The sequence below is a fragment of the Ctenopharyngodon idella genome, chromosome 22 (assembly GCF_019924925.1).
Source record: "Ctenopharyngodon idella isolate HZGC_01 chromosome 22, HZGC01, whole genome shotgun sequence".
Taxonomy (NCBI): domain Eukaryota; kingdom Metazoa; phylum Chordata; class Actinopteri; order Cypriniformes; family Xenocyprididae; genus Ctenopharyngodon; species Ctenopharyngodon idella.
In genome coordinates, this window is record NC_067241.1 from 17,989,744 (window position 1) to 18,015,156 (window position 25,413).

The window sequence follows — 25,413 nt, forward strand, 5'->3', positions numbered from 1 at the left end:
AATGACAAAAGCAGTGTTAATTGATTATTAAAAAAAAAAAACCACATAATCTCATTGTTAACACTTAATAAAACTTCAAAATTATTTATATCTCCATTGTTTTTTTACACTTTTAAAAATCTTATGACCCACATAAAGGAATTTAGCATTTGCTGTGAATAAAGATTGTAATAAAATACAATAAAGGCGGAATAAATTAATATAGATTTAAACCAAATTTCTAATTTGTGTCAAAACAACAGGATTTAAATCTATTTTAGAGCTATTCCAATAATCTGTGCATAATGTTAGACAGCAGGGATTTTTAAAGCTTTATTAGACGATTAAACAAAAGCTTTTCTAAAAAAAAAATTCTAACTGATCGAAGTTATTTTCATAGCGACATTGTTTATCTATCACCATTACTTATTTAAAATAAACAAATAAATAAATCCAAAAGCGTGTGTGAAAATGTAGTTTTCCATTCAAACCACTCTTATTTTTGAAACAAAATAACGTAAAGAGAAAGAAAACAGGACGCCGTTGACTTTGAGTGACAGCCGCTCCAGCCAACCAACGGCCTGGGAACTCTGACGCGAGGCGCGAAGGACGCAACTTCTCAGCCAATCAGTGGGCGGCACGCTGGCACGTGCCAGTTTCGCGGCAAAAAAGATTTGGCGCGTAAAACCTTAGAGCAGGTTCCGATCAGCTGGAACACAAAAAAACAACAACAACAAAAGTGATTCCGGCCGCGTCGCGCGCAGAGACAGTCGGGCCGCACCTTCCCTCTGTTTTAATGGATTTATGCATTAAATGAGCGAGGATCTTAGTATTATTTGGAGTTAATGACAATACTTCCTGGATGGAGTCATTAAAAAGGACAAAAGCGAAGGATATTTTGGATTAAAGTGTCAGATGAGAAAAGAAACCGGACTTTGGCTTTGTTCTGCACCCGAATCGTGTTATACGGTTATATTTACTTCATCTACAGCATGTTTACCATATTAATTACACCTTTCTAACACGTTTACCAATGCTCATGTGAGATAAAGCTCAGTTTCTCTTGAAAATATCGCAACAATATTAATAACTTGGTGATTTTACTGAATGATTTCATGTTTTATGCACTTTAAAAGTTGAAATTACATTGCAGTTTGTTTGTGATGTTGTTATTTATAGTGGACTATATTTGTTATGCTTTGCTGCCATTTTCAAAAGCACTTCCTTAAACAAAGGATTCACAACTCTAAAGTCATCATGCATGTGAAAAACATCTGAAATGTTTATAAATAACATGCATGGTCTTATTTTTTACTTTTACTAATGTAAAGTTGATCTTTTTTGTTTTGCAAACTGAAGTTGACCTACATTCTGGCCTGGCTGTGGTTTGGGAGTCTCACCCATATGTTCAGTCAAGGCCTGTTTTTAACATGCTTCTCAGTGTGCACTTCTCAGAAACCTGTCAGAACATGGTTTTTCCAACTCTTCTGCGTGCAATTTGAAAAGCAGCCCGTTTCCATGCACTGAAGGCCATCAGGACTGAAAATAAACCCAGAGACTAAGTAACCCCTGCTGTTTAGGCACGATATGTCTGAGAGTTTTATATCGGGTCAGACCTCGGAGGATCTGCTGGCTGATTTTGAGTCTCTCTTGAACAATGGCAGTATTGATCTTAGTGAAGATCATCAAATCGTCATCATCTCCACGCCCGGCACGGCCACGGCCAGCACTGCTGCGGGGGACATCTTGCTGTTTGCCACCCCACATCACACCGCCACCTCCACCACAGCCCTGCCCGACCACAGGAGACCCACTCTGGGCAGACCGCCGGTACGGCTTCAACCTCTGGTGCATGTGAAGTACAGTCTTTGGGGTTCCACCACAGATCTTGAGCATTCCATTTTGGAACTTTCACTTTTGGAGATTCCATTCCATAATGTGGCTCAAAGATCTGGCCTGGTAACCTAAATGTTGTAGGTTCAAATTCCTGAAGGAGTGGTTCATGACCTTCAGCATAAGTTACAACTCCTCAATTACAGCTTGATTTTATGGTTTTATGTTGCTATTAATGTAGCATTATTGTTTTATGACACATGCATTGTTGGATCGATTTGTTGATTGCACTACAAGGTCATGAGCTCTGCTTTCTTTGTGTTTTTTGACTTTAGGTAAAGAGGAAGTTGGATTTAGACAGTGATCACCAGTACATTTGCACCTCCCGATCTGCTTCACATGGACCCGCACCTCCGGCTACACCCGCACCACCCAGAGGTACGAGTGAAAAACTGCTGAATATGAACAGATACACTAGCATTGGGGTTGGTAAGATTTCAAAGAATGTTCTTGAAGTCTATTCTGCTGCATTTAGGCTGCATTTATTTATACAGTAGTAAACTGTAATTTATTCCTGTGATCAAAGCTGAATTTTCAGCATCATTACTCCAGTCTTCAGTGTCACATGATCATTCAGAAATCATTCTAATATGATGATTTGATGCTTAAGAAACATTTCTGATTATTATCAATGTTGAAAACAGTTTTTTTTTTAAGCATACTATAATAAATGGAAAGTTCCAAAGAACAGTGGACTTTTTTCTCGCAATTGCGAGTTTTAAAGATGGAATTGTGTTATAAAAAGCCAGAAATGTGATATAAAGTCGCAATTCTGACTTTTTTCTCGCAATTGTGAGTTTTTATCACGCAATTCTGACTTTTTTTCTCAGAATTGTGATATAAACTCTCAGTTGCATCTTATAAACTCAGAATTGCAAGTTTATATCTCACAATTCTAAGAAAAAAAAGTCAGAATTGCGAGTTATAAAGTCAGAATTGCGAGTTATAAAGTCAGAATTGTGAGATATAAAGTCAGAATTGCAAGTTATAAAGTCAGAATTGCGAGTTATAAAGTCAGAATTGCGAGTTATAAAGTCAGAATTGCGAGATATAAAGTCAGAATTGCGAGATATAAAGTCAGAATTGCGAGTTATAAAGTCAGAATTGCGAGATATAAAGTCAGAATTGCGAGTTATAAAGTCAGAATTGTTAATTATAAAATCAGAATTGTGAGTTATAAAGTCAGACTTGCGAGATATAAAGTCAGAATCGCGAGTTATAAAGTCAGAATTGTGAGATATAAAGTCAGAATTGCGAGTTATAAACTCGCAATTGTCTTTTATTTCATGGTGAAAACAAGCTTCCATAAAAAACAGCTTTTATTTGAAGTAGAATCTTTTGTAACATTATAAATGTCTTCAGTGTCACTTTGGATTAATTTAATGCATCCTCACTGAATAAAAGCATTTGTTTTAGTCCCTAAACTAGCTACGGAGAAATCCCGCTACGACACATCTCTGAATCTGACCACCAAACGCTTCCTGGACCTTCTGGCTCAGTCTCCGGATGGCGTGGTAGACCTGAACTGGGCCTCTCAAGTGCTGGACGTCCAGAAACGCCGCATCTACGACATCACCAACGTCCTGGAGGGAATTCATCTGATCTCCAAAAAGTCCAAGAACAACATTCAGTGGCTGTAGGTTCTTTAGAGCGATATTGATTTATTCACAAGTGACCGTATAGTTGTTTATCTGCATGTGTGTCATGTTTTGCGTGATGTTCTCAGGGGGAATCGTATCGACGGGGCGTCCGTGGCCAGGTTTCAGGAGCTGCAGAAGGAAGTGTCCGAGCTGACGGAGGCTGAGGAGAAACTTGACGAGCTCATTAACAAATGCAGCTTACAACTACGGCTCCTCACAGAGGACACGCACAACAAGAAATATCCTTCATGTCAATGTGAACGTGTAGATAGATCTTCTCAAAATGTCCTTTAGCTCTTTATTGTAGACTTTCTTCATAGATTTAAGTGGTTTTGGAGATGAAATTAGGTCTGGGAATGGAAAATGAGGATCTGAGCAGCTCAAGTAGACTAACATGTTTAATTTGTGGATACTGTGATCTTTAACGCAAAGTCAAGCTTGGGTACGTTAGATGCCAGGACCTGCGTAATACAGTCAACCCCCCGGACCAGATCATCATGGTGATTCGAGCTCCACCAGAGACGCAGATGCAGGTGTCCGAACCCAGTGAGGTGAGCAAACACAGACACACTTGCTTTATTTGTGTAAATGAGGACATATTATAGACTTTTATTGCTTTTAAATAAAACTTTTGTATATACAGTACATGAAATGTGCGTGTGTTAGGGCTGTCGATTTAACGCATCAGTTTAATAAATTAGTTCAATATATTGGGGCAAAAATGCCTCTGTATGAGTTTTTGTCTCATATTTATATCATGATAGTTAAGCAATTTTTATAACAGTTCAATAAATATTAATTTTAATGTTGTGTTACATTTTAGACACAATATTGTCTGTTTCTACTAGAATATTACCTAGTAGAAGCCAGAGCAGAACTGTTTTGAGCGAATCAATCGAGTAAATAAATCATTCAATGGCCCATTTACTTCATTCCTGAATGAATCAGCCGTTTGAATGAATCGAATGAATGAATGACTCTTTTAATGAATGACACCATTCAACCCACTGCCCCCGAATTGGCGCTAATTCAAAAGTGAAAGTAAAATGCGCACAGCCGCATAGGCATTTATAATGGTGCGTGTCCACTAGCGCGGAGCGGTTTTAGTTCATTAATTAAAAAAGCTGCTCCGCACCGGAATGGCTGTGCGGCCGTGCGCATTTTTATTAGCCCAATTAGCTCCAATTTGGGGGCGGTGGGTTGAATCGTGGGTTCATTATTATTATAATGAAAAACACAACTAATTCCTTGCAGGTTCCCTATTAGCACTGGGTTTAAATTCAAAATATTGCCAAATAGGCGCTTTTACATTTCAGTTTGAAACCAAATCTTCCACCATCGTCTTGTCAGTCAGCTCCTCACTCTTGTGATAAATGAAATCTGACTCCTGACGAATTAGTAATTTGCAAAAGAGGGAAATTTTACTAATTTTATTAGTAAATGGTCTTATTACTAATTTCTTTAGAAGAACAATTAAATTTTTCAGAGTCACTTATTTTATTTATTTTTTAATAACATGTTGCCCATTTTATGTCTGCATTGTCTGTTATATGAGATAATTGCAATGCTTGAGTTTGAGATGAGAGATGTGCTTTTAAAATGTCTCTGTCTCTTTAAACATGTTAAATTCGTCCTCTGTCTGTATTTCAGGGTTACCAGATTTCTCTCAAGAGCTCCAAAGGCCCGATCGACGTGTTTCTGTGTCCGGAGGACAGTTCTGGGGTCTGTAGTCCTGTCACTGATTGTAGTCCAGCGAAATCGTCCTGTCAGAGCCCCCCGCAGTCTGATCTCGTCTCACAGGAAGTGGCATCATCAACGCCAGCTACACTGCCTAGCTCCTCCCCTCTGCCTTTGGGTACAGATTCGGGTAAGTATGAATGATTAAATGTGATTGCATCTTGATTTACTAAAATCGTTGTCTTGTTTGTCACTTTAGCACAACAAATAGCAATTTTGCCTGATTTACTGTATTTCAGTAAGTTACATTTTCCAAATGTATATTTTTTTTTTTACTTTTATAATATATATATTTAGGGAAAAATGTAAATATAAATGTAAATATTGTATAGAAATGTTAACATTAAATCTAAATTCACATTTTAAATATAAATCTTACATGTAAAGTCCAAATATAAATAATAAAGGTATTTTAAAATTAAATATAAATGTTTTAAAATTAAAAATAAATCTTAATCATGAATGTTAAATCAAAATATAAAATTTGTAAAATTTAACATGTACATTTATGTGAAATTATTTTCAAAATTTACATATTAAAGGTATTTTAGAATATTAAATATAAATGTGATATTAAATCTTTAGGCATAAATGTTAAATCCAAATATAACATTTGTGATTTTATATTTTACGTTTATGTGAGGGGTTTAAAAAAAATAATATATATATATATATATATATATATATGAAAATGTGATATTTACAATAACAATTAATAATTCATGATCTGATTATTTACTTTTTACTTTGTAATAAATTATCCAAAATCATTTTTTCCCAATGATTTTAATTTCTTGTTTCTTCAAACATTACTAATTTCAGAGTCGTTTCTGGACTCGTTTTCTGGTATTTGTGAGATGCCAGATTTCGACTTGTCTCCTTTGGGTTCGTCTGACTTCCTGCTGGAGCGTGGCGGTGCAGCGGACGCTATCGGCCTCCCGTTGGACGGCTTCATCTGCCTGTCTCCGCCACACAGCCAGGACTACCACTTCGGCCTGGAGGATCACGAGGGCGTCAGCGAGCTGTTCGACTGCGACTTCAGCGACCTCGGCCCTCTGGAGTTTTGACACAGATCTGAGTGTGAACGGGAAACCGGTTCCACATCGCTTCACTTTTGAATCCAGATTTGCTCGGGAGGCTCCGAGCACTGCCATTTAATTTATTAATAGAAATAAGTCACCTTTAATCTCTTTGGTTTCATGTTTATTGGAATTTATTGTAAATCTAATGTTGTCTTGAAGGTTTTAGGATGTCGTACTGGATAGAGTTTGAATATAAACTGACAGGTTTTACGGACTATTTCTCAGGTGAGTGATTACGTGCTAGTTACCGTATGTATTTAGGGTCTGGTTATGTTGCATATGTTGGTTATGCATGCTGCGCGATAATCAATCCGCCATCGCTCGCATGGCGACCGAGAGGATTTACAGAAAAACTTTTCACAGTCGTGATAACAATATTTCTAAGCTCAATTATATCCACGCGTTCCGTACAAATGTTCATCATGTCACCGATTCTCTCGTGTTCGTGAAGTTCTGCATCTTTTAAAGCATTGTGTGTGTAGGCTTGTTTGATTTTTATCGCTGTTACAGGAGACGTTCTGTATTTATTTGCATTCATATATGATCCTGGTACAGTAAATGCCCAGTTTTATATATATATATATATATATATATATATATATGTATATATATAGTCCCCTAAGAATTCACTTGTCTTATTTTTTTTATGTTGTTTTTCCTGTGCATGTGTGTAAAAATTCATATCCTTTCCAGCCTCATCTTAAATATTAATCTTTGATATTTAAAAAAAAAAAAAAGCACTATAATTTTTTTGTTGTTGTTGTTTATTCCTACTAGGATTCCTTCTAGTCCAGGTCTAGAAATAATATCTATTTTCTTACTGGAGTTGTTCTTCTCTGGTGATTTGTGATCGTTTTATAGCGTTTGGGTGTTTTAGAGTCGTAATTCCACTTCAGTATGTCAGACGAAGTATATGTATAGTCATGTGAAAGGATTATAATGATATAATGTCATTTTAGTGGAAAGCGTTTTGGTAGAGTACCGGTAGGTTTGATTATAAAGGGCTCTGAAGTTTATGAGGACACTGTTTGATAAGCTCTTCATCTTATAAAATGTATAATTTAATGCAGATTGACCTTTTGCGTGTAGATTTTTCCCGGGATTTGCTTTATTCTGTTTTCTGAAGGCAGCTTTTGTCTTTTGGTTGAATGTGGTTTTTGTCTGTTTGGACGGAGACATGGCTGTATATCATAAATGTGCGTGTGTGAGTACTAGTTTTGTGTGATTTGATGTTTGCATGTGAATTGTCATGTTGATTTTGTTCTTTTGCGAGGTCGAGTTGTCTGGGACAATTCTTATGACCGGATCAAGCGCTTCGGAGTGTGATTCGTGTTTATGTGGTTGTACAATAGCAATATTTTTGTCATAGGGCTTTTTTTTTTGTTGCATAATTGGTTTCCCTGTTTACTTTATATAAGCCACTAAAAAAGTGGACAACGGCACAGTGAACGTGTATACTTTTAAAATTAAGTACAAATGAATTCCGATTTTGAACTAAAGTCTTTAAATTGATTCGAGAATTATGGCTTTAAATTCCATTTGCAGTGTTTTTAGTTATAAAGGTTTGAAGTTTGAGATTTAAAGGTTGTAATATTGTTTTTGTTGAGCACTGATTCATAGTTTCATTGCAGAAGGGATGATGTTTGTGATCTCATGTCAATATTTCAGATTATCACCTGTCAATCACAGACTGATGGATTGTCTTTGTTCTGACAACATAAATAAACCTTTTGACCTAAAATCACTCATGATCTTGCAGAATCTCTTGCTGAACATCATGCTGTAATTGCTCTGAATTGTCTTCCATAAGATCATTTTAATTGGTTTAGATCAAATTTAACTTAAATTTGTGTTTGCATGAAGATAAAACTATTTGACATTTTCACGTTTATTGTTGCATACTGTTTTACACACTATTTTTTTTACAAAATATTAAGCAGTATACACTGTGCAGTATGTAAGAAGAAGCCTTTGAAATCAGTATTGCGTAGCTGAAACTGTAAACACATCCGTGACCAGCAGATGGCGCTCTTATCAAACACATCTGGCAGGAGTTTAAACTTGCTTTTGCTAGTGATAGTATCAGATGGAAATACAATGTGGTTATATATATATATATATATAATATAATATAAAACCATTTCACTTCACAGTCTGATGAAACCAGAGTCAGGCTGATTTAATCAGTGAATGATTAACCTGCAGGTGCAAATAATTGCCCTCATTAAAACTGATCTGGAACATTAATAAACCTCACAATGCTAATTTCTCTGTGCCAACTAATGGATAATTAGCATTTTTCTCTGGGTTTTAATTTGTGGTTATGAGGACTCAGGGAATCCCACGAAGGGCTGGTGCTGTTTTTACTTCTACAGATGAATCCCACAATACCTGCTGATGGAGGAGTTTAATACAGGCCGACACCTCCAGAGACGGACAGTAACCAAGAGAAAAATAACATGAACCATCAGCAAACACAAACTCCGTCTGCGCTCATGCTTGCTGATAAATCGTGTTTGAGATAAGCATTTGTCTTGTGAAACATCTGACCTCTGACCTAGAGTCACTAGACACCTTCATCCTCCAGAGGAGAGACTGAACCTCTCTCTCTCTCTCTCTGGATGTACAGTAGCTGCAGCGGATGTGTAAAGCAGAGGAAGGTTACCTTTACGCCCGCTGCTCTTGGCACAAACAGTGTGTGCTGGTTTGACATTCACAAGCTGCTCTATCATCGCTAACTTCATCAGCATCGCCATTACCACCATGACACCATCACCAACATCATTGTCATTGCCAGTATAATCATCACTACCGCCATCACATCATCAGCCACCATAACATCACGAATAAAGTCACATCACTTTGTCACATTATCATCATCATCACGACTATCATCGCCACCATCAACTTCATGAACACCATCTCACCATGACATCACAATTATCATCATCATATTACCATCATTATCATCACAACCATCATCATCATAATCCCGTACATTATCGCCACCATCACCATAACATGACCATTATTATCATCACATTATCACCATGATAATCATTGGCATAACATCCTTATTATTAACATCATCACATTATCACCAGCATCACAACATCACCATTATCATTATCACATGGTGATGTTATGGCGATGATAACAGCAGCATTATCATCATAACCGTAACATCACCATTATAATATCCTCTTCATAACATTATCACATCACCATCGCATAACAGTAGCATTATCATCACATTATCACCACTACCATAACATCACCATTACCATAATCCTCTTCCTCATATCACCATCATCACCACAAAATCACCTTTATCATCATCATCATCATCACCATTGCCATAACATCAGCATTATTATCATCACATTATAACCACTATCACTATAACATCACTATTTCCATAACCTCATCACATAATCACCATCATCACCACAACATCCCAATCATCATCATCATCCTCTTCCTCACATTATCACCATCACAACATCACCATTATCATCATCATCACCACCACTATCGCCATAACAGCAGCAGCAGCATCACCATCACCATAACATCACCATTATAATATTCTATTCATTTAATTAGCACCATTATCAAAACATCACCATAACAGCAGCATTACCATCACATTATCACCACCACCACCATAACATCACCATTATCATCATCATCATCACCACCACCACCATGGCCTTCACCATAACAGCAGCATTATCACCATTACCATAACATCACCATTATAATATCTTCTTCTTCACATTATCACCATCATCACATCACCATCACCATAACATCACCATTATCATCATCATCACCACCACCATGGCCTTCACCATAACAGCAGTATTATCACCATTACCATAACATCACCATTATATCTTCTTCTTCACATTATCACCATCATCACATCACCATCACCATAACAGCAGCATTTATCATCACATTACCACCACCACCATAACATTACCATTATCATCATCATCACCACCACCACCACCATGGCCTTCACCATAACCGCAGCATTATCACCATTACCATAACATCACCATTATAATATCCTCTTCTTCACATTATCGCCATCATCACATCACCACCACTATAACATCACCATTATCATCATCCTCTTCCTCATAATATCATTACCATTTCCATAACATCAGCATTGTCATCATCACAGTATTACCACCATCACCATAACATCACCATAATCATCATCCTCTTCCTCACATTATCACCATCACTATAATATCATTTCCATAACATCAGCATTATCATTGTCATCACATTATCACCATCATCACCACATCACCATAATCATCATCCTCTTCCTCACATTATCACCATCACTATAACATCACCATTTCCATAACATCAAAATTAACAACATCATCATCACATTATTACCACCATTTACCATAACATTGTCATCACCGCCATCTTCATTATCAGCACAATTTTCATCGTCATCCTCGCTAATATTAAAACCATCGCCGCTATCATCAGGAAATTGTGATGTCACTTTTGCAGTAATCAAACTCGGCAACCTAAGCTAAAAAATCTTCAGTGGTTTTACTTTGTTACCCATTTTCTTTGGAGTTTTTCTCCAACTCATTTCCCCTCTTTTTCAATCTGCCAGAAGTGCACTTTGCAACAACATGAGATCTATTTTGCAGAGGAATTATTTATTCTGAAGCAATTATTTAATGACGTAAAGAATCCAGGCAATATTTGAGGGTATATTCATTCGATGACCTCGCATCTGGACGCCTTTCTTGACTCAATTACACCATCTCACCGCTTGAAGGCGCTATTGAGTCAACTGCTGCTTTTGCACCATATAAAACAGCTCAATGTCATTCAGTCTCAGGTCAAAGTTGAGCACACACCCACTGTCTTTACTCTACATTAAACACCACAATTTCCATTTCACGACTCATTTACAATCAAATGCATCCTAAACGACCCTCATATCATTCAGCAAAAATGCATATATCATCAGGGCTTTATATCTGCTCAAGGTAGAACCTAAAATAATGAGATCTATAACATATATTTCATACTTTTGGTTCACTGACAGACTGCACAAATCATTTATACTGTCCCGCTCACACATCAGAGGATGTTGTTAAATGATCCGATAGAAATGTGCTACAGTATATATAAATCAATGCAAATATTAATAATCTACCTGCAGACACAAAATTTGACGTGGATGCATGTGCAATTTAAATCACAATATATTCCTTTCAAAAAGTACTACGGCAGTACCATGGTATGCCTATTTTGATATTTGCAGTGGCCTACATGTGTACCATTCAAGGCTATGTTTGTTGTGATAATGCCACGGTTAAATCATTTATCGTGAACAGAAGCATCAGGACGGTCATATGCAAACACAACCTGATCAGAAGCGTCATTATTTTCTGATGGGTTGTGATATTGACAGTGTTTCAGATGTTCAGTGATGGTGAAAGCACAGATTTGTGGAGGGATGGGGGTCGTGGAGATAATCAGACTTGCACGCTCGCTGGTTTTCAGACAAATTAAATGTCAGGGGAAACGGGACTCGCTCGAGTACTTTGAAAAGCTGAGACTATCATAAATTATTAAGGCATCCTTTACTTTTCCCGAGCCTTTGAGATCCGTCATACTGAAGTTCAAGCCTCCCAACTTTATTCCAGAGTGAGGAATTTACAGACTTCAGGATCTGATTTCAAACACGTCCCAGAATCCAACCTCAACAACCTGGGCACGTAGTTTGCACCTTTTTTTTTTCTTTGAATGATATCTAATACCTTACTTTAGGGGAAAATTGCATTTGTCACTGTCACAGTGAGACAGGAATGAGTAGTGAGAAACCAGTCAAGAGGAATAAACAAAATACAATAACAAAATGGAATAAAAAGTAAATAACATAAATAAAATGATTAACAAAAATAAAATGAAAAAATTTAAATATAAAAATAGAATAAAAAATAATATAAATAAATAAATAACAAAATAAAATAACAAAATAGAATAGAATTTAAATAAATAAAAAATAGAACAGAATAAATAAAAAATAAATAAAGTAAAATAACAAGAATAATAAAATAAAATAACAAAATAAAATAAAAAGTAAATGACAAAATAACATAAAATAAGATAATTAACAAAAATAAAATGAAAAAATAAAGAACAAAATTAAAATATCATAAAATAGAATAGAATAAATAAGAAAAAAATATATTAACAAAAAATAAAAAAGGAAATTACCAAAATAACAAAAATAAAAATGAGCAAAATTATAACATCATAAAATAGAATTGAATAAAACAAGACAAAGAAAATAAATCAATAACCACAAAATAAAACAGAATAAAATAAAATATCAGCATTAAATTTCCTGGCACTTCGTAGTTTGTCAACCTTGGGCTCAAGACAGGCTTGTAATGTTAAGTTAAACTGTAAAACTGTAAAAGTGTATAATTTAGATGGCACAACTCAGTTTTTCAACACTTAAATACATTATTTATATTAAATGTGCTTTAAAATCACCTTATCAAACTGTGAAGTGTGCCTGTTTCAGTGTCTGATCCACTGGTTGGTGTAAAATACCACAACTGAAACAGTCTACAGTCAGATTAAAATAGCTTGCATTCATTTTGCTCTGTAAATCTGCATGCTTTAGTAGCGCTCAGAAGTGTGTTAACTAGATCTTCCTGACAGCAATAATGAGTCTATCGTGACCCCATTCATCGCCATTATGAACAGGTCAATACTGGACTCAATATCCCATTATAAATGCAATTCTAATGCGACACTGAGCTGCCGGCCGGCCTGAGCCATTTATATCTAGTCACATTACAGCCCTTTCTGTTCTGTCAGAAACAACATTCATCTTTGCTGGATTCTTTTCATCTGTGTTTGGAGAGCTGACCGGGCCGGAATGAAATTTTTCCCCCACATTAAAAAAGAAAAGTGTTTTCATTCACCATTGAGTCAAAAAGTTAAACTGAACAAATGAAATTTGAGGAAAAAACACCTCAGAGTTTTATTCAGAGGCCCAAACTGAGCAAAAATATGCAATTTGGTGCAGATGCTGATATTAATATAGAAAAGATAAAATTCTGATGCTTGTAATGAGATCTTTATAACAGTATAGTAGACTACTTACATAAAATGCATACCATAAATATGTCATTACTCCATTTCTGCCAATAATATAGTCTTAGTAAGATGATATTTAAATGCATAGTTTATGATCAAAGCTTTGTATGTGATACTCAACAACAAAAAAACTTTTTAAAATATATTTTTTCTGATTATTATTTCATATGTCAGACTTTACATGGTTAAAGCAGCAAATTGCTACTAGACTACCAGTAGCGCTCGTTATTTGGTTTATTTTCACTCTACCATTAAAAAATCTTTTCAAAAAAGAATGCAGCATTAAAATTCAAAAAGCACAAAACCAGATGTGATGCAAACCAGTGCACCAGAAGTCAAAAACATAAAACTAGTACTTGTCAACCATTTTGTGAATATTTGCTAGATGTCTGTTCTGTGTGTGCTGAAAAAATATTGTGTTTGTACATAGTCCTGGCTGTGTAAATAGGAGAAAAAACTAGGCTAAGTGGATCGGACCGATCAAATTGAGCGCCAAAACACTAGTCAGTCAGCAAAGGGGGCGTGTCCGTTCATGAGGCGGGAGGAGAGAGAGTGAGGAAGCGGGACATTTGTAGAAAGATTGTAGAAAGAAAAATGGGTGAAATATTACCAAGAGAAAACATATAATTGGAAAAAGAATGGTTAAGACAAAGACTAGATAGAAAGACGGTTCACTCCTATTAGTTATGAATAGGAGAAACTGCAACGCGCAACATGGCGGAATACGTCCCGCCTTCTAAGTAAAAGAGCCAATCGCTGATTGATAAAGTCATTGCGTCACTGCAGTTGCCGTTAGAAGCTCCGGTTCCCATAGAAACCTGAGACTGGGGACCTTTGGACTGTACATCCACATTGGCTCGTCCAGCCTGAACAATAAGCTTTTTTAACGCTATTTGTGCATAAGAAACAACATTTATGAGACAGTTCATGTCAGATTTTGTTGCTGATTTGAAATATGTTATTTAATCGTGAGTTCGCCAAGCAGTTTTTGAGATTTCAGGATTCCCCCATTCAGATAGATAGGACTTGGTATTGGATGTCCGAAAGAGCTGCCCGGAGGCGTTGCAAATATGGCCGCAGAGTGAACAGACTTTATTGGAAAAGCTTTCCAGCGCTGGAGAGCCGTTACAGAGCGGGAAGGCCTGAAAACGGACGCCGAGGTTGCTGTTATCTGCTCTATATGTGAGTAACATTGGTTTTGCTGTTTCACAGAATCAAGAAATGTTGATTCAAGCATACTTGTGCGATCTGATCTGATGTTAGTCAGCTGTCAGCTGTGTTGCGTCATAGCGTGTTCGTTATTTTGGGGGCGGAGCAATGAAGGGAGGGGCGTGATGTGATTGTTTTAGAATTCGCTTACAGCACCTTTAATAAATAAAATCATATATTTATCATTGGTGTCTTTTATTGCATTTGTCGTGTGTGTTATAAAAGCAATAATGTATGAGAGAAGCTTATGGCTTATTGCTTTTTAACTTTATTAAGCTTCCTTGCGTACAAGAGACATCTTCAGACTGAACCTCGGTTTGTCTGTGCAGATTCAGAACCGTTGGATCCGCCGGCATCATAATTATCTCAGGATGAAGCACCTGAGTGTGGAGAACAACAGAGGCGGGAGTTAATGGGATGAGATGAACGGACCCGCCGCTGGGACTCGCCTGCCGTACCATCAGTCAACGCAATGACACACTATACTGAGAGAAACACACCATATGTAGATGTTTTGTTTGTCGTTTCTGTGATGCAGGTGATTTTAAATGAACTTTTATGTGGTCTCATTAAAATTTTGATGCTGATTAAGTAGTAATTGATTTGCACAAACAATCACACTAACAACTGTGTTGAAGGAGGGACCTGAGCAGAATATTTGCATGTTTATGCTTGCTCATGAATATTTAATGATGTAATGTGTGGGTGTCATATTTCAGAGGCGCTGTTATGGATGCATGTGGCCGTCCTGCACCAGAGATGGGCCTCAGGGCGTCATTATGACCCTCGGTTGGTGAGAAACTCATCCATCTGTGGGTGTTTTACAGCAGACAGCGTGAGACTCATCGGAAGGCAAGTTTATCACAGTCCTTGTCGTTTTACATTACACACTGAAATTGAACATGTATTTTTCATTTTAAAGGGCCTTTTACAGAAAAAATGAAAATTCAATCTATATATCTGCTGGTTACCCAGCATGCTTTGTACTAAATGAGTGAATTTGATCTGATTGCTCACTTGGAATATAAAAGTGTGTGAAACATGTTTAGGAGGGTTTTTATAGCTGGTTGTAGGTTTACTTTTCACTGTAATACTGCATGTTGTTTATATATGTTATTATTACTGAACTATATAATCCAAAATGTGTAGTACTAGACTGCTTTATTTAGAATAGTGCATACTATTTTTGTAATATTATTTTAGTAATATTTATATACTCTAAGTATTTAGTTTAATTTTAGTTTGCTTAGGTAAAACATGTTTAGGTAAATCATAATTATGACAAAATTATGTCATAATTATGAGATAAATAGTCAAAATTATGGGATAAAAATTCATAATTATGACAATTATGACTTAGTGTGTCAATTTCAGTTTAGCATGTCACAATTATGACATTTTATTTAATAATTTTTTACTTTTTGTCTAAGAATTATGACTTAATATGTCATAATTTTAACCTTTATCTCATAATTATGACTTAGCATGTAATAATTTTGACTTTTTAGTATCATAATTTCAATTCTTTAATCTTATCATTTTGATTTTGTCATAAATGTGACTTTTTAATCTTAAATCTCAACTTTTCACTCATCACTTTGACTTTTTAAATCATAATTTAAGGTTTTTACGTCATAAATTTGACTTTTCAACTTTTAGTTTAGTAATTTTAGTACTTAAACCTATTTTATTTCAGTCAGTTTCTAATTTTCATTTAAGTTTTTTAAGTGTACATTTTCATCTAATATTTTTCTAAGATTTATTTAGAATAACAGAACTTATTTCGAAAAATGTTCTCTATTGAGTACCCAGATGACCTGCAGATGACTGAAAGTAACCACACGTTTTTCTGTCACCATTGAGACTTTTCATTGACTTCTACTGTTTTTATATCGAGCTAATAATATTTTCTCAATCCTAAATCTAAGCTTTCTGCATTTGAAGTCATTTAGTATGTTTATTCACTGTTTTCAGTGTAGCTGATGTCAGGTTTTAGTTTTGCTGCCCTTGACGTTTGGTCAGACACTTTTTCTCGTCTACAGGCACCTTGAGGTCCAAAGCCATTTTCTTGACACTATCTTTAAGCACACAGAGGGCAAATGTCGCCGTTATCTCCATGTTATTCCCGCAGCATTTTGACCTCACGGTTTAAAGCGGCCCTTGTGTCCCGTTCGGCGGTAACGCACCGCGCCTCGGTCTATCAGCTCTCCTGCAGGCCGCCGCAGGAAATGGGTGTTTTATGAGAACGATACATCACCGGCCGGCAACAGCGGCGACTGACACCTGCGATTTTTCTTCGGGCTTAAAGAAACGAAAGGAAATAAATGGACAGGAACAGGCCCGTGTGTTTGTGGGAAAGGTTGAATGGTCATCCGAGCTGACAGAAGAGCTGAAGAGGAACAACAGCCCTGACAGCATATTTCAATGTGTGTTTAATTAAATCAATACAGCAGTGGAGTCTGTGCGTCGCTCGGCCCCAGATTTACCTCCTGGAAGGTGAGGCCAGGAAAGCTGATACAAGTAGAAAGGGTGAAAACAATGTCACGAGAGCTCTGTGATTACAACACAACATGCTCGAGCCCTGAGGGGTGCGCTGGGGCTTTCACTGAACATATTCACTGTGGAGCCAAAATAATTTTACATGATTACAGTGATTAAGAAAAAGGCATTCACTGCAAGTCATTTTACATCCATTATGTGACATATTTATGAGCAAAACAACATATTCTGATGGAAATCTACTGTGAAACTTGATTTGATCCTTTGGTAACTGAGCCCATTTCATAATTATGACTTAGTATTGACTTACTATGTCATCAGTTTGACTTTAATATCCCTCACATAAGAAAAAAATCATGCTATGGTAAATGATCTTTATGAAAAAGTCAGAATTATGACATACTAAGTCATAATGTGATAAAAAGTCAAAATTATGAGATTAAAAGTAAATTGTGATCAATTAATGCATAAAAATATTGCCGTAATTATGGCTTAGTTTATCATTATTTTTATTTATTTAATGTAATTTAGACTTTTTTGTTATTTTTATCTAATAATTTCAATGTTTATCTCTTAATTGTGACTTAATGTCATAATTTTCACTTCATCTCATAATTATGACCTAGTTTGTCAGAAATTTGTCATAATTGTGAATTTTTAATCTCATAATTTCAATTGTGAATTTTTAATCGCAATTTTTACTTTTCCCCCCACATAATTTTGATTTTTTTTTTAAATTATCTTTTTATAATTTAGATGTAATTACAACTTTTTTATGGTCATAATTTAAACTTTTTAGCTTATAATTTCTATTTATCTCTTAATTATGACTGCTTTGGTAAAGTCACAGTTATGACATTATGTGATAAAAATTCAAAATGTTGAGATAAAAAGTCAATTGTGACCAATCAAAATTGACAAAAATATAATAGTTTAGACTTTTTTGTTAATCATAATTATGGCTTAGCATGTCATAATTTTGATTTTTTTTAAAAAAATGTAATTTAGACTTTTTTGTCATAATTGTAACTTTTTAGCTAATAATTCTGACATTTAACTCTTAATTATGATTTGGTATGTCATAATTTTGACTTTTTAATTTGAACTTTCTCTGTCATATTTCAATTTATTATTTTGAATTTTCACTTTTTCCCCACATAACTTTGATTTTTTATTTCACCTTTTTGACTTTTTCTTTTTTTTTTGATCTTTTTATAATTTAGATTTTTTTTTTTTAATGTAATTTAGGCTTTTTTTGTCATCTAAACTTTTTAGCAAATAATTTTGACTTTTATCCCTTAATTATGACTTAATTATGATCTCACAGTCATACTTAGTAAGTCATAATTTTGACTTTTTAATCTCTATTTCAAGTTTCTCCTCACAATTTTGACTCTTTATCTTATAATTATTATTTACTAAAGCATGATTTTTTCTCATGTGGTGGAAATGGGTTTCCATAGACATCAGCTGGAAAGGAAAGTGATTTGAGAGGTGAAGCAAGATTGTTCTCTTTGGAATAATATGCAGTGATGAATAATTTACAATTAGACCAGAAAAATGTATTAAAGTAAATGGAGTCCATTTTCATTTCAAGTTGACTCCTAGTATGACTTACATGGTGCAGAATTACAACAACAGTTAACAGAAGAATGGAAGAGTGGGCGTAATTTACGAGGACTCGATGACCTGAAGGAGTTGGGCCTGGTTCCTCTTTGATAATTAACAGTGACTCATGGACACTAAAGGTGGAAGCAGCTTTTCTTGTGAAGGGAAAGTAAATGTAATCGCATCAAGTTTTACCGCTTGGGATGAGCTGCGACCTCGGATGAGAAACACATTTATATTAGAGCCAGAACTCCTTGTCTTTAATTTCACGCTGTGTGCGTCTCCATGAGAAAAATAAGGCTTAATTTTCTGCCGTGTTTTCTAAACCGCTGGAAATGAAAGGTTGCCTCAGGAAAGGGTGCCATTTTTGGCCTGTTTGTCCAATTATATCTTACTGCTGATATAGTACTGAATATACTGAATTGCCACTGATTTATGAGTTGTGTGGTGTGCTGGAATGATATTTGCTTGTTAAGGCTGTTAATAGACATGTTTGCTTTGATCTTTAACCCCAAAACACTTTGATTTGTAACAAATTTGGGGTTTTTTTCAATGTGAGTTATTATTAAGTAACTTTTTTCATCACAAATTATAGTATCTGCATAATAATTTCTGTAAAAACTTGAATCTGACCATCTGTGCAAAGAGTCTCATGAACATTGTCACTATTAATACACAATCAGCAATCATATTTACATCAAAACGTCTCTGTTTTATTCTTGCTTTATTTCCAAGTTTAAAGGGGCTATACTGTATGTAGAATTCAGAAACCCTTGTTATTAGCGCTACCGGTGGCCGTTAAGTGAACTGCAGCTAGTACCTTATTGCTCGTGCTCGTGCACACGTTAATGTGATTCAAGGCCGCGATATACTCACGGCGAAGTTTTTTCATGTCGACAGATGAGGTAATTAAAAGTACACTGTTACGATAGTTTGATTATAACGTATTTTTGAGACTATAGACTATATATTGACCTTGCTATGAGAGAATATAGTTTGAATTAATCGCTTTTCTCTGCAATTCACCGGCATCGCGTCGACAGATGAGGTCATTAAAATTACACTGTTTTGATAGTTTGATTATAATGGCTTTGCGAGACTATAGTTTTAATTAGTCTTCTGTGCATGACACATTAAAATTACAGTACAGTTACGGCATTATCCTGAACATTTTATAAGCATTCGTATCATGTAACATTAAACGGAAGAGAGGCTAGGAAACACGTAACCGTCACAACCTTTCGATTTTCCCGGCAAAAACGACCCGAGTCATTCACATTAAAAGACAGCCTAGGAAGTCGGGGAAGTTCTCATTTTTTAATTTTTCTTACAAGCTGTTCACACATTGGCAATAAAAAAGCGATTAATACATAAACATTCTTCTTACATATACACTCTAAAAAATGCTGGGTTAAAAACAACCCAAATTGGGTTGAAAATGGACAAACCAAGCGATTGGGTTGTTTTAACCAATCAGTTGGGTTAAATTTTTGCCCAATGTGTTGGGTAGTTTTTTTTTAAACTTAACTATTGTTTACAAATTACTGTATTGTTTGCTTAAAATGAACCCAAAATATGTTGGAAATTAACGTTTATTAATATGTTAAATGAGTTAAATGAATAAATAAACAATAAACATTTCTAAATTGCTTATTAATAAATGTTCACCTTTTGATAATTACTGTTGCCTCTAGCAATTATGTGTCTGATTTTTAATTTCCAACATATTTTGGGTTCATTTTAAGCCAGCCATATAGTAATTTTTAAACAAAAGTTGGGTTAAATAAAACTGCCCTGCACGTTGGGCAAACATTTAACCCAACCGCTGGGTTAAAACAACCCAATCACAGGGTTTGTCCATTTTCAAACCAACTTGAGTTGTTTTTAACCCAGCATTGTAGTCCCTTTAAATGAAAAGAATCCCAGATTCATCATTTCATAACTATTATACAGATACCCGAGGTTTGACTGCATGCGGTTTTCTTGTCTTTTTTTTTCAGGTCACTCTGACACCATCATTCTGTTGATGTGTTTAAATGACTGCCTTTTCCCTCTCTGCATCTGGGTTTCTTGAAGCTTTGATAGAAGGCCGTGATTCAGCTGCTAACCCGAGCATCGCTCACGAATGGAAAGAGACTGCGGCTGAAATCTCTCCTGCGGCTCTGATTGATGGAGGAGTTGAATAGACGAGTTGGCAGCAAAGTTGAGTATCGTTCATTGTAATGTGTTCGCTCTGAATAAATGCCCTGAATATGAGCACGACTTTGCTGCATTTTACACTTCATCAGTTTTTTTTCCTGCACAAGTCAAAGTGAAATAAAAGACAAAGGCATAAGTGCACTTACACTGCAGCTAGTTCACCAAAAACAGTTCTAAATTAGTTTTTATGTCCATTATCCACCTTCTGTCTGACCTTTTACTATTAAATATTGTTTTTGCACACTTGATCAATAAGTCATGACAACATGTTTTTTTCCACACTGTAAAAATGATTGTTGGTTTAACTTAAAAATGTAAGTAACCTGGTTGACTTAAAATTTTTGAGTTCATTGAAAAATTTGAGTTAATACAAAGAAGTTTTTAAGTTGAATTAGAGGATTTTTTTTACAGTGCATATGTTAATTTTTAAACGTGTAATTTTTGCAGTTTAGTTTAAATGTTCTTTTAGTATATGGCATGTTGTGAATGTTTTATGTAGAGTATATCCACACAATACATCAAACTCTTTTATTTTGAAAGATCAAGAAAAATCTTATTTTCCATTATATGAAATACACCTGAAAATAATAAAATGACCAAAGCGGATAGAGTGTCCCCGAAACACACAGCTGATGGATTGTGCTTGATAATCTCATAAACCTTTCACGTCCAAACCTCAAATCAATAAGAGCCTGAAGCACATACACTATAAATATCTGTTTTGTAGTAATGCGCTGTTTTGTCATATTTGCATTTTTTGGCAACCAAAACCCTTGTAATCAGCAAACATTTACTTGGCTGTATTCCCAAGAGGATATTTTACATTCTGTGGCATATTGAGTTGAACAGGTTGTATATGTGGCTGATGATTAAGTCAACATGTCTGTCACATCCTAAATAAACAGCTGATTTAAAAGAAACTGTTTTGTTCCCTCGTTCCCAGTAAACGGTCGTCGCTTCTCTTGCTATCTGTCCTCAACGAATCAGATGAAAGGAGAGTTCAGATTCACGTACACACTATAAAGTTTCAGGAGTGTCAATCAGATTTAAATACGGGAGTGAATCGCTTAAGTTATCATTCCATGTGTGTACAGAACACGACTCACTCCCAAAACTGAGATGATTGACCCCGTGGTAACATTAGCAATGTTCTGACGTCTTGCGCATTTGGAAAGAAATATTACAGTGACAAAACACTCGTGTTCAGCAATTTTAACTAATGCTGCGTTGCAGACTAGGTTGGATGTGGAATATCCCAAATTAAATGTCCCACATCACCCTGTTTTTGAAGTATCGCATTATAAACGAGTGATGGAAACGCCATATTCCGAAAAAAAAAAAACCCTAATTCGCAAAAAAGTTTTTATGCTCGCTTGAGGCGGTTTTTGACTTGTGCGAAAAAGAGTTAACACGAATAATGGGAGATGGAAACGTGACTAATTGGCGGTTTCCACTGATGTTTTATTTACTGTTGGTTAGTAAGTTACCAATACCACCGTCATCCGCTTGAACAACTTGATGGAAATGCACCTAATTCGCATTTGTTTTGTTTTTTTGCAAACTTTGAAAAGATTCGCTTCATGTTTGAATGGAAACCCAAGTTCCAGGCAATCAGACGTCACATTCACATGTTGACCACATGATGTCGCCATGACACACCAAGAGCATATTGTTTTTTTGTGTCAATTATGGCAAAAACAGAATAAAAACAACATAAAATCGATTTGAAAACAGCTGACGAACAGCAAAAATGAAGGTATTATTACTTAAACTTAATGTCTAATTTTAAAGTTTGTTTTTATGTTTAAGCTCATTGGAAGTATTTTGGATTTTTTGAAAAACCTACTTTTGCGAACTAGTCCTTGGTTTTTGGCCCGATCGGAACCAAACAAGTGCAGCAAGATTTGCCGCAGTCCGATTGTCAATAATTATCAAAAAAAAGGTGACATTTCCATTCACGGTCCCTAAGGTCCGTGAAAACGTTTGAAGTGGGTGGAGCCACTTTTTCTAAAATGCCTATAGCTCATGAAGAGAATAAAATATTTTCACCAAACTCAGCACACTGATGTAAGAGCTCATTCTGAGGTTGTGTGAAAAAGGACAAGGCAACTGTCCACTTGGTGGTGCTATAACAACAAAAAAACATGAAAACGGCTATAACTACTTCACCGTTAATCCGATTTACTTGAAAATTGGCACGCAGTGTCTTTGTCCGAGGTGCCACGATAGTCTATGAGTACATTGACGTATCTCAAAAAACATGGCCACCATTGGCCAATGAATTTTGAGCAGCTATCAGACAAGATTAACGGAGGCCAATTGGAACGAAACTCGCTGGGCCTGTTTGACTCACAGACCTAGAGGCCTGTGAGAAATTCGAAATAAATCGGCCACCGGGAGGGGCGCCTTCACGTTTTTTTACGTGCGTAAAGGGTCGTGTATCTCACAATGTTTCACACACGCCCACGACAGTCATACCTCATGGTAGAACTCCTCATTCTGAGCAACTTTGCCTCTAGGATCACTGCTGTCCATTGAATCATTTGTTACATATTGGAGATTATTTCAAAAATTAGTCCTAGGTTTTTGGCTCAGCCTCCATAAAACCACTGCGGCATAATTCTCGGGACTCTCTAGGTCAATAGTTATCAAAAAAAGTTGAACTTTACCCTTTGGGTAGCTATAACAGGGTCATTTAAGAAAGGGGCATGGCCAGGTGCTTACAAAAGCATATAACTCCAAAACGAAAACTCGAAACTTCATGAAAATAGGTGAGCACATACAACAAATGATTCTAAACAAGCATGCCAACTTTTATGGAGATCATACTATAGGTGCTGCTATAACTGTTAAAAAGCTTTAAAATCCATATATTACCAATGGTAAATTGGCTGTAAATGGTCTTTTCCTTCTATGATTTAAGTGGTTACTTGCTTGCTAAATAAAATGTAATATCTTTTTGCGCAAGTGCCTAAAGGCCTTAAAGCCCTTGAACCACGATAATTGCTGCTCGATATTTTTGCTTATTGTTGCAGGTCTTTTCAAGATTGGAGTTTCAGTATTTATGAATTCAGACCAAGACAAGCGCACAAGTGGTGCTCACTGCAGAGCCAAATGATGTCATGTGACAAGAGGCGTGGCTAATGTGAACGCCAAGTGAAGTGACTTCGATTCGTCTTATAAAGTAAGTTCTTGAGTTCAGTTGTTTGTGTGTCTCATTGTGTTCCACATTATGGTCTCTGAAACAACGCTCACGTCTAAACACTCGTTCATTTCTTCTATCTATTCTCTCGGCTCATTTTCAAAACAAACATGTTCTTTTGCGCTCGTTGTTGCAGTATTTATCACCGCTGTCAGTCTCAGGAGCTGTTGTTGGGTTCAGGTGAGGGCGCGTGTTATCGGAGCGCTGCAGCCGCGCGTCTGTCAGCGCAGGCCTCGCCTGTCCGGCCTGCTTTAGTTGTGGGTGTTTAAAATTAGATTTAACATCTATCATTTCTGTTGGCTGAATGGCTCGGTGTCAGGGTTTGGCAGAGGCCATCCGTCACCGACCGTGTGTCTGCTCCGTCCCACCAGACCATTCGTCAAAGCAGCAGCATCCCGCTCCGCAGCGGCGGGAGAGAGGAAACATCACCGCGGGTCGAACGCAAACACGCATGCATTCACGAGTGCACACGTGTGCTGGACAAAACATGCATGCATTCGAGTGCACACGTGTGCTGGACAAAACATGCAGTACACACAAAGGGGGTTTTGTCTGCAGTGTTATGAACAGACATCCCTTGAACAATTCATCACATTTCAACCCAGAATGTAAGGGAAAAATGTACTTATATTTTGTGTAAATAAAATTAAGCTTATTTATAGAACCATGAAGATTCTTTAAAACATTATTTCTGCGACAGGTTGAAATTTATTTATTTTTTCAGTCTCACTGGTGATCATGTATTAATGTAATACATATTTTACTGAAAAAAAAAAACGATAAAAAATATTAAAATATAATTTAAACATTAAAATATAACTTAATGTTTTAAATAATTAAAATTGAAATAATTGTAATTGAAAATGTAATTATTTTATTTTATTGCTAATATAAGTAAAATTTGATTTAAATAATTATAATGCAAACGTCTATATGATTATTATTAAATGTAATTTTTATTTTTGCTAATATAATTAAAACTTAATATGATTTAAATAATTATAATAATTTAATTTAATTTTTTTCTCATTCTTTAAGTATGATTAAAAATATAACTATCTACAATAAATAAAATTCAAATAATTACCATTTTAAAAGATTATAATTAAAATTTGTAATTATTTTACTTTTTAATCACCAAAGACTATGACATATGAATATATCAATATGTTATATTTGTATAATAATATATTAC

The 25,413-nt window shown here is 35.7% G+C and overlaps 1 protein-coding gene and 1 long non-coding RNA gene across 2 annotated transcripts; both read left to right on the top strand.

Annotated features, from left to right (window-relative positions):
- Nucleotides 1–652: 652 nt before the first annotated feature.
- LOC127505454 (transcription factor E2F1-like) lies at nt 653–8,072 on the top strand. Its single transcript, XM_051881023.1, has 7 exons — nt 653–1,809; nt 2,148–2,250; nt 3,289–3,508; nt 3,599–3,749; nt 3,947–4,063; nt 5,163–5,379; nt 6,072–8,072. Exons 1-7 carry the CDS (start codon nt 1,567–1,569, stop codon nt 6,314–6,316), a joined length of 1,296 nt encoding a protein of 431 aa, XP_051736983.1. The 5' UTR covers nt 653–1,566; the 3' UTR covers nt 6,317–8,072.
- Nucleotides 8,073–19,639: 11,567 nt separating this feature from the next.
- On the top strand, nt 19,640–24,193 carry LOC127504432 (uncharacterized). The gene is made up of 3 exons (XR_007927377.1): nt 19,640–19,722; nt 20,818–21,019; nt 24,052–24,193. It is a non-coding gene; the product is annotated as an uncharacterized LOC127504432 (long non-coding RNA).
- Nucleotides 24,194–25,413: the final 1,220 nt, after the last annotated feature.